Source organism: Sinocyclocheilus rhinocerous, unplaced genomic scaffold (genome assembly GCF_001515625.1).
Source record: "Sinocyclocheilus rhinocerous isolate Xijiao unplaced genomic scaffold, SAMN03320098_v1.1 scaffold3173, whole genome shotgun sequence".
In the NCBI taxonomy this organism is placed as follows: Eukaryota; Metazoa; Chordata; class Actinopteri; order Cypriniformes; family Cyprinidae; genus Sinocyclocheilus; species Sinocyclocheilus rhinocerous.
In genome coordinates, this window is record NW_015665376.1 from 77,612 (window position 1) to 87,314 (window position 9,703).

The 9,703-nt window shown below is 35.5% G+C and overlaps 2 protein-coding genes across 2 annotated transcripts in view; one reads left to right on the top strand and one right to left on the bottom strand.

Annotated features, from left to right (window-relative positions):
• Positions 1-3,942, top strand: part of LOC107731314 (spindle assembly abnormal protein 6 homolog) — a 14,163-nt gene extending 10,221 nt beyond the window's left edge. The window contains exons 15-17 of the mRNA XM_016542365.1: positions 3,376-3,458; positions 3,538-3,632; positions 3,713-3,942. Of these exons, the coding sequence (XP_016397851.1) occupies positions 3,376-3,458; positions 3,538-3,632; positions 3,713-3,786 (252 nt within the window). The 3' untranslated portion in view covers positions 3,787-3,942. The remainder of the gene's footprint in view (positions 1-3,375; positions 3,459-3,537; positions 3,633-3,712) is intronic.
• A 2,848-nt stretch (positions 3,943-6,790) lies between these two features.
• The window catches only part of LOC107731334 (hippocampus abundant transcript 1 protein-like), a 12,570-nt gene continuing 9,657 nt past the window's right edge, over positions 6,791-9,703 (bottom strand). The window contains exons 9-12 of the mRNA XM_016542388.1: positions 8,846-8,958; positions 8,568-8,665; positions 8,333-8,487; positions 6,791-7,321 (exon numbers count right to left, since the gene is read on the bottom strand). Of these exons, the coding sequence (XP_016397874.1) occupies positions 7,115-7,321; positions 8,333-8,487; positions 8,568-8,665; positions 8,846-8,958 (573 nt within the window). The 3' untranslated portion in view covers positions 6,791-7,114. The remainder of the gene's footprint in view (positions 7,322-8,332; positions 8,488-8,567; positions 8,666-8,845; positions 8,959-9,703) is intronic.

A 9,703-nucleotide genomic window follows, 5' to 3' on the forward strand; every position in this document is an offset into this window, starting at 1 on the left:
CAGGGCTTAAAGTTCTCTGGCACCGTGCCGGATCTCCGGCGTGTGGCGTTTGGCTGCGGGGAAAAAAAGATAGTTGTCCTACATTTAAAAACACTTGTTGATATCACGTTCGAGTTCATGAGTTCGCCTACCAATGTATGAGAGGAACACAGCTTTCACTCTCAACCAAACTAATATTACTAGCCAATCAGAAGTTTTTGCTCTTATAAACACGAGACGCGCATAATAGTATCCAATTGCAGAGTCACATCTGATGAATGGAAAAGAAGCCTGGGTCTCGAGCGCGACACGTTGAAAAAGCTGCGAGGCGCAATGGTCAAAGATTTCCATCTAGCGTAATCTATATTTACATAGAAAAGCTATTAAAAAAGCAGCTTTGTAAACAGCTCAGAGTTATCACGTCATCTCCATAAGAACGATATGATTGCCAGAATGCAGTTACCTGTACTTTTGAAAAGGTCCTGTTCACACATAATCTCTTGCCTGTAAAGACTGTATGTGTGAAAGGGGCTAAACTCTTCCTTTGCATATGCGGTGAGTTTGGGTTGCTTAACGTTAATTTGGGAAAATCCACTTGATTTGTAGCGTAAATCATTTAAACCTATGCCAACACAGGAGAATACATCAACATATTTCTAAATATGCGATTTATTGTACATCGCGATTTCAAAATAAAAGTTTCCGACTTTGCATGTGGCCAAATATTACAATTAAATGGATTTAAACGTCGTTGAATCACATGAAACCTCACCAGACCGTTGGCGCCCTCTGCAGGTATTTGTTATAATATAGGCATTACATTGTGTATTTAAAGGGGTCATATGATGCGATTTCATTTTTTCCTTTCTCTTTAGTGTTACAAGCTCTTGGTGCATAAAGAAGATCTGTAAAGTTGCAAAGACTAAAGTCTCAAATCCAAAGAGATATTCTTTATAAAAGTTAAGAGTTAGCCACACCTACCTAAAACGGCTCGTTGGAACACGCCCCCACATATCTACCTCACTATGTGGGAAGATTTACATAACGCCGCCCAAATGTTCACGCAAAAAAAGAAGGCGTAACTTTTATTCTCGATGTAGTTTTGTTGTTTCCGCCGCCATGTCGTAAAGACGCTGTGTGCTTCGTTGTGAAAGCGAAGCTACTTTGGTCTTCCAAAAGAGGACGATATCCGCTCCGACATGCCTAGAGCTGATCCGTGCTGGTCGCGGAGGGAATACATCAAGCACTAGATTAGTTAAAACATTTCAAAATACAACTGCTTTGGTTTACTTTTTGTGATTAAAAGACAAATATTTTGTAATTTGAATTTTTTTTTTATTTTAAGTATTAAAAAATTTGTATCTGCATTTTGTCTCACCTTGTGAGCTAAGTGTATTGTCACACCTCTAGTGTCTAAGAGCTTGAAAAAGCTCATAATTTTCCAAGTGGATGACATAGCTTTCATTCTTCAGGTCGATCATATATTCATGAAAAAAAAAATCAGTTTGAATAAGGAAAGCGATAACTTTGCCATAGTATCCTTTCAAATGTTAAAGTTGCCACAGTCATTGCATTCTTTGCATGTGCTGCACTTTATTTGTACCATTTTGTTTTATTAGTTTAATTAGTTTATTTTGAAAGATAATAGCAATATTGGTTAATAAGAGAAATCTGATTTTAGTCCTTAAAAACCTTAAAAACCAAAGTCCTTGAAAGTCCTGGAATTTTATTTTGCAGTATCTGTACGAACCCTGTTTAAGTTACCAGTTCTTGGACCATTTTAATGTTTTTGTTGTTGTTAACTGAACTGAATTGTAGTTTTCTGGAGTAAACTGTCTTTGTATATTTCCTATTTTATATTAATTTCCTAGTATTTAATTGACCATTATTTCTTTTGAACAAAACAATTTCAGAAATTTCATGTTTTAGATTGTAGGTCATCTTGTACATGTCAAGGACAAAGCTAACCAGCAAAGCTTGATATCAAAAGCATCCTAAATGTTACATGTGTTTGCACCATATTGTAGTGAGTAAACTTTCTTGGTATTTCTGTTTCAAATATCAAATATCCCACCATAATCTGTAGTCTGAGCCTGTCAAGGGCTAATGGCAATGGCAGATACGTTACTAGTTAGTTTCTTTTTTTGTTTGCCAAATAACCCTGTGTATGCGTGCGCCCCCGCAACCCCCAGAAAAAAGTTCAGGCTCAGGATTTTTTTTGCTTTAACCCCTGTATTATAGACCGTAGATTGTGGCAGGAGCAGATGGAAAACTGGTGTTTTGGCTGCTTGTGTCGATTATGGCGTCTCGCTCTGGTGCTGAACAATGTTTAATACATGTAGTGCCCCAAAAATCTACTTGAGAAAATATTCTGGACTGAATTTCCTAAAAATGTAATTTTTGGAAATGTACATTATGAAAAATTAATATTGTACCATAATTTTCTGAAAATATTTAAAATAACAATTTTAAAAATCTCTTTTTTTAACATTTAACCTTTTTTTTTTTTTCATTTTCACCATAATTTTCTGAAAATGTTCATTTTCTTAATTTTCCAAAAATAGATTTATCAAGATTTTGTGAAAACATCACAAATCACAAATTTTCCAAAAATATTTTTTATAACATTTGTTCACCATACTTTTGTGAAAATATAAAAATATATATATTTTTCAAAATTTTCTAAGCATAACATTTTTATATAACATTACCATAATTTTGTGAAAATATTAAAAATGTTTTGTCAAGTTTTCAAAAATACAATTTTTATAACATTTTTCATCACAATTTTGTGAAAATATTAAATTTCCACATTTTCTAAAAAAAAAAAAAAAAAATTGTATAAAATGTCACCATAATTTCATTATTAAATCACCATCATTTTTCCAAATTGTCCCAAAATACGTTTTATTTTTATTATTTTGTGAAAATTTTAACCCCAAACACACACATTTTACAAAAATAGTTTTTATAACATTTTCACTTTATTTTGTGAAAATATGACTTTTTTTCAAATTGTCAAAAAAATATAATTTTAATAACACTTGTTCACCATAATTTTGCAAAAATAATGTTTTTTTTTTTCTTTCAAATTTTCCAAAAAGTTATTTGTATATTTTTAATGAATTTTTACCATAATTTTGACTTGTTAATTCTCAACCCCAATTTTTTTTCCTACAAAATAGTTTTCACCATAATTTTGTTAAAATATTAAAACATATAAAAGTATTTAAAAATAAATACACGCATACATGTTGCTATGAAAACTGAACTCATTTGACTGATGTGCCTAAAAATCAAACTGTAGCTGTCAGTGTGAGCAAAGCCTTTGTGTTTTTCACTGACAATCACAATTATGAACGTGTCTGACAAAAAACACTGTTAAATTCTTTTTAGGTCCAGTTTAACCCTATGAGTGCCAAACCTTCTGCAGCAGACCTGAGTCCCACTGCACTCTCCCAACCCTCCAATAAAGAGAAGTGAGTTCCTCTTTCAATCCATCTACTTCCTGTTCTCTGAAATAAAGCCTTTGGTGTGACCGGTATCTGCTCATAACAGCGGAGAGCCTGTTGGTCTGGACTCCAAGTACTTTGAGAGACGAGATGACAGCATCCCTCTCCGCGGCCTCCTACCCAGCATGCATCTAAATAGAGGCAAATCACAAAAACTACTTTTCCCCATTTATTCTTAATTTTAGACCTTCTTATTAAATATTGAATATCTTTATCTACAGAAGTTCTTAAGCCTTTGAACACAGCTGGAGCAAAACCAACAGCGTCCGCAGCTTCTGCGTATTTCCCAGGATGACGAACAGCAGTTCAGATGCACTTCTATTCATCACTACGTTGAATGAGTGAGCACCACTACTAAGATGAATTCATTGCAAAGTGTCCATGCAGATGATATTCTTGTTTAAAATGTATTCAATAATTTATTAAAACATTTATTTTAAATCCAGTTCTCAACGTGTTTACTATGGAAGCCCATTTTCACCACAGAATAAAAAAAGAGGAAAAAAGGCAGAATTGAGATGTAAACTTGCAATTCTGAGAAAAAAATGGCAAGAAAAAATAATTTAATAGAAGTTTATACCTTGCTATTATGGCTTAGAATTGCAAAAAAAAAAATTTTTTAATTGTGGCGGGAATGGGCTTTTTTTCTCGCAATTCTGATTTCATCTGACAATTCAGACTTTTGACTTGCAATTCTGAGAAGTTGTGTGATATAACTTACATTTGTGAGGAAAAAAGTCAAAATTGTGAGATTAAAGTCAGTTACTTTTTATTTTTCATTCTATGGTGGAAGCAAAACACAATTGTGAAATATAAACTCAGTCAAAATTCTGAAATAGACACATTTGTTTTTTTTTGTTTTTTCATCTTTATTCTGTGGTTTCCATAGTTTACAAAGAGATTCCTTGATTGCTTGAGACTTTGGCATTAGTGTGGGACTAATTTATCAATAATAATGGTGCTAAAGCTTGGTCCTTTAGGTCTGTGGTGCCTATAAAATGTCTTCTCATTGTCTTAAACTTGATTGTGTCATGCATGAACTGTCTCTGAACCGTTGCCAAACACTCAAGAGAGCTGCCATTGTATATCCTCAAATAGTGCTATTCATATGATTGGCAATTTTAAGGTTAATATAAGGATTTTAGTTTGTGATTTGATATGGATGACAAAACGTGAGACTGGTTTGCGGTGTAAAGCTGTATATAATTAATTGTGTGTACATTTATATTTTTCTATTTATGGTTTAACATAGTGAACTTTGTAATCTGTTTATTATGGATTGCAGTTTGGCTACTTGTTCATCAGTAGCTCAATTTTAGGAGATTGGCAATTTTAAGGTTAATATAAGGATTTGAGTTTGTGATTTGATATGGATGACAAAACGTGAGACTGGTTTGCGGTGTAAAGCTGTATATAATTAATTGTGTGTACATTTATATTTTTCTATTTATGGTTTAACATAGTGAACTTTGTAATCTGTTTATTATGGATTGCAGTTTGGCTACTTGTTCATCAGTAGCTCAATTTTAGGACAAACGTAAATAAAAATGCAGTTTGAAAAAATTGTTCACCTTTTTACTGTGTAGCTTAAAGTATAAAAACAACCAACACGATCACACATATCAAAATATTTAACTTTTATTGAAATGCATGTTTAGATACTTTAATATGTTTAGACATATTTACATTGTTCAGTCAAAAACAATACACCATGTTTAAAATTTATAATGAAGACGGCACAACAGAACCACAAAAAAAAAGCACACTGTATTCTAAAATAAAAGAAATATTTTACAGGAAATCATCTCATAAATATCCAAAGCACACAACTAATATTTCAGATTAACTCGCCTGTCTTGTCAATAATATCCATACATTAGGTCAAATGTCGAACCTTAACATGAGCCATTCATCTGTCTTTATGAAAACAAAAAATATATAGAAAGGCCACTGGCAAATGTCACCTTGTTTGTCAAATGTCAGTTGGCATTTGCGAAGTGTTTTGCGTAAACGTACATATTTTCCATAAAAGAATGTTTCTACACAAGGCCGAAAGCGAATCCAGACAGAAGACTCGTCAGGCATTTCATTTTCACTACTGATCTAGAGTCAGCTCTACTGTTATTTTACGCAAGACTGTTCAGTTGTGTAGATCTCGAGTCTCATGCGTCACTTAAATTCGCCAGTTTCCGTCAACAACACAATTTAAGCTGGGAAAAGGCACCATTGATTCTAAGTGATAAAAAGAAAACAGGCTTCAGCTTAAACATGAGCAGAAAACAAAAAGGAACTTTGAAGCTGTACCACAATCATTCCACTGCGACGTTCGTTTGTCGAAGCCTGAAACCGAACTCTCAGTTAAGGCCATTCACGTCAAAGCATTAGAAATCCGTAAAAATTATCTGTCATGTTCCCAAACAAACTCGTGATCTCATGAATGCAGCACATTTATAGCAAAACCACTTCATTCAGTAAGGCCACCGGGCCTCAAAAACAACTCATTTTATGATTTTCACCAAAAGTTTTACAAACGACTTAAGAAAATCGCTCTGCTTAAATTCTTATGATTATATAAACAACAATTTACATAAATTTGTTCAACTGGAATTCGTATGAATGGTTTTACGAACAATTTGCAAAAATTTGTTTAGCGCAAATTCTTACATATGGTTTTACGAAGTAATTTTCCGAACAATTCACACAAATGCAATTCGTCCAAAATGTTTAAGAATGGATTTATGAAAGATTTGCAACAATTTGTGTTGAACAAATTTATGCAAATAGTTGTAGGAAACAAATTACACAATTTTTTCCATCTCAAATTCTTATGAATGGTTTTACGAACGAGTTACTCAAATTCGTTCAACTCAAAACCTTGCAAGTAATTTTGTGAACATTTTGTGAACGTTTAACTGAAATTCTTATGAGCGGCTTTACGAATGACTTGCAAGAATTTGTTCTCCGCAAATTCTTGCAAATAGCTTTAGGGAACAATTTCTACCATTTTTCAACAAATATTTTTTACGAACGAGTTACATAAGTTTGTTCAATGCAAATTCTTGTGAATAGTTGTGATTCACACAATTTGTTCTGCTTGCGTTTCATGAATGAAGCCTGTTATTTGTACATTTGAAAAGGGGAACACACTGTGTTCGGAAACATTCCTGACCAGGTTAATGTCCCTGAGTGAACTATGGTAATGAAGAACTAGAGAGCCAAACAGAGCAATGTAAAAAGAAAGAGAAAAAAAAGGCAAAAAAACAAGTAATAAAAAGAATAAATACAAGCCATTGCAATAGTGCCTTTAGACAGAACCATTGTTAAATATATGTTCTTCTATATACATTTATTTTAAAAAGTGGTGCTCTATTGGCGATTCAGCAGGGACGCCCAGTCTTAATCATGGAGACTTTCCTTCCTGTCTGTAATTTCCATAAACCTTAATGAACAAGTTCAGGTGTATTTAAATGAAATTCTGCAGGAAGGTAGAGCTCTAAGCGCATAAATGACCGTGCCTCCGATATAGCTTTACATTTCAATAAATGACAATAACCTCCATGCGCAGTTTCTTCCCCAATGCGCAATAGGGGGCGTGGCCAAAATGGCCAAATCGAAACTCCCAATCACACGTTAGTGTCCTGTAGAAGGGGCTCTTTGGCCTCTCCGGGTGGGTGGGGACTGTGCGGGTGGCCGTGGGGGGATGTGTGCTTCTTCCAGCTGCCCGCACGAGTGCCCATATGGGGGTGTTCGGGAATGAAAAGCGCCACCAGGAGCGCCAGCAGCACAGAACACGCACCGAAGAGGAACGGCGGTCCCGGGATTATTGCACTCTGTTAGAGGAACACATGAGGCGGGAAACGCAGTTAACGCAAAGTCAAGAACTTTTCCCAAAACTGTCTACGGTGAAGGCCTATTTAGACAAATGTTCGTAACAAAACTATGCGCGATTACTTTTTAAAATGCATCTCTATAAACTCCTTCACTCTACTAATAAAACACTGCACTGTGATAATTCACTCATTTTTACATATGGAGGCTAGTTTGAGTTTCGAATTGCTTGGATACCGGTGATTCTGGAATTTTACCAACAATTTACACAAATTAGATCTGTTTGAATTTTTGCAAATATTAAAAAAAAATTATTTTAATTTATTCTGCCTTGAATTATTTTACGCGCAATTTACAAATTGTTACCAAACAATTCTTTCAGGTATTCAAACATTTTTCCGAGAATAACAAAAGTTCTGCAATTTAACAATTTACACAAATTGGTTCAGCTCAGATTTTTACGAATGGTTCTACAAACAATTAACAAACTCGCTCTGCATGAATTCTTGCAAATAGTTTTATGACTTATTTAAATGTATTTCTCTTGACTTAAGAATAGTCTTATGAACAACTTATCCAAATTTTGTTCTGATCAAAATCTTGCAAATAGTTTTATCTATTTAAATTAATTTTGCTTTGACTTCTTAAGAAGTGTTTTACAAGCAATTTACAAATTGGTACCAAACAATTCTATTGAGTTCAATTCTATACAGTTCAATTTTATGAACAATTTACACAAATTCTGCTCGACTTGTGGAGGCTAGGTTGAGTTCTTTTGTTTTTATTGCATTTCATTCAGGTATCCAAACTTCTTTCAGAGAATTATGAAAACGATGCAATGGCACGAAAAGTATATTTTATACTTCAGTGTTGTTTAATAGCATTAGACTAGAATTTTAACAAAACATTAGTGTCTATTTTAAAAACTAATTTAACCATTAAAACAAACCTGAATTGACAGTAAACGGCAATCAACATAGTTCAGTTATATTTAACGATGTGCGGTGACTTACCTGTTGGTGGTAATCATGGTGATGCTGTATATCCGGTTCTTTCTCTGGAACTTGGTCCAACTCGACATGAAAGATGTAGAAGATGAAGCCATAGAGGGCCGGACCCAAACCGTTACACAGCCCGCGGATTCCCGTAACCATACCCTGACCCACGCCTGCAGAAACAAGAGCTTTAGCAGTCGGCCTTAAAGAATAACCCTGCATCTATAACTTCATGAAACTCAAGAAAACCTACCTTGTTGATCCGGATCGGCTGTGCGGGAAATCAGGGCACTAACAGCAGGGAAAGTGATACTAGACATGGCGGCAACGGCTCCAGCTGCCCACATCATCCTGGAGGTTGGGAGCAATGCATTGGACATTTCATTAGTAGACTGTTCATTTTTGGTTGAACTGTTGCTTTACGAGTGATGTAACAATTAATTACAAAGACATCATTTACATAATTTTTTTTCATGATTAATTTTTTTCTTTATCAGTTTTATAAATTATAACCAAGGCTCTTGGACTTACCATGGCTCCGATCCGAACCCGTACCAGGCGAGCTGCAGAATCTGAAATCCCAATCCCAGCAAAATTGTGTTCTTGTTCCCGATGGAACGCATTAGTAAACTTAATACAACAGTCTGTAGACAGAAAAAAAGTCACATTTAACATCATCCACATCCTTTACTAGTATGTATCCAATGGCGCTTTTCCACTGCGTGGTACGACTCGGCTCGGCACGGCTCAGTACGGCATGGCACGGCTTGGCTCGGCACGGTTTACGTTTCCACTGCAGTTTAGTACCGCTTTAGAGTGGGCGGGACTATTCACATGTCGTTAGTTGCGCCGCCTATACTGCCGCGACTTCTGAAAAACTTTTTCATTCCGCGTCGCCCCATCAAGCTCTCGCTGGATCCGCTCCTCTGCTATCAACGAGAGGAGCATCTGTATTTCCTCAACAGACAACGAAACAGCCACTTTTTGGTTTTAAAAAAAAAGTGCGCTCGTTCAAAACAGTTGCGTTCAATCCTTCGCTGGCTGTGCTGATTTAGGTCTAGCGGTTCTGTTGTTTTTTGTGTCGCAAGTTCAGTGACACAGGTAGTGACGATTCTCTCCGGCCAATCCGTGATCAGCAGAGTTTACACGTCACGTTTTGGTAACGGTACGGTTCACTTGGAACCCCAACCGAAGTGGTACTAAAAAAAGTACCAGGTACCAGGTACTGTACCCAGTGGAAAACCCCCCAAAAGTGAACCTTATGCAGTGGAAAAGCGCCATAAGTGTCATGTAAAAGGACATCTTTAGAGACGTTCTGTGTCTTTGACAGGTGAGGATGAGGACCAGTTTGAACAGTTTATGCTTCCTCTCACTGCTGCATTTGAGGCC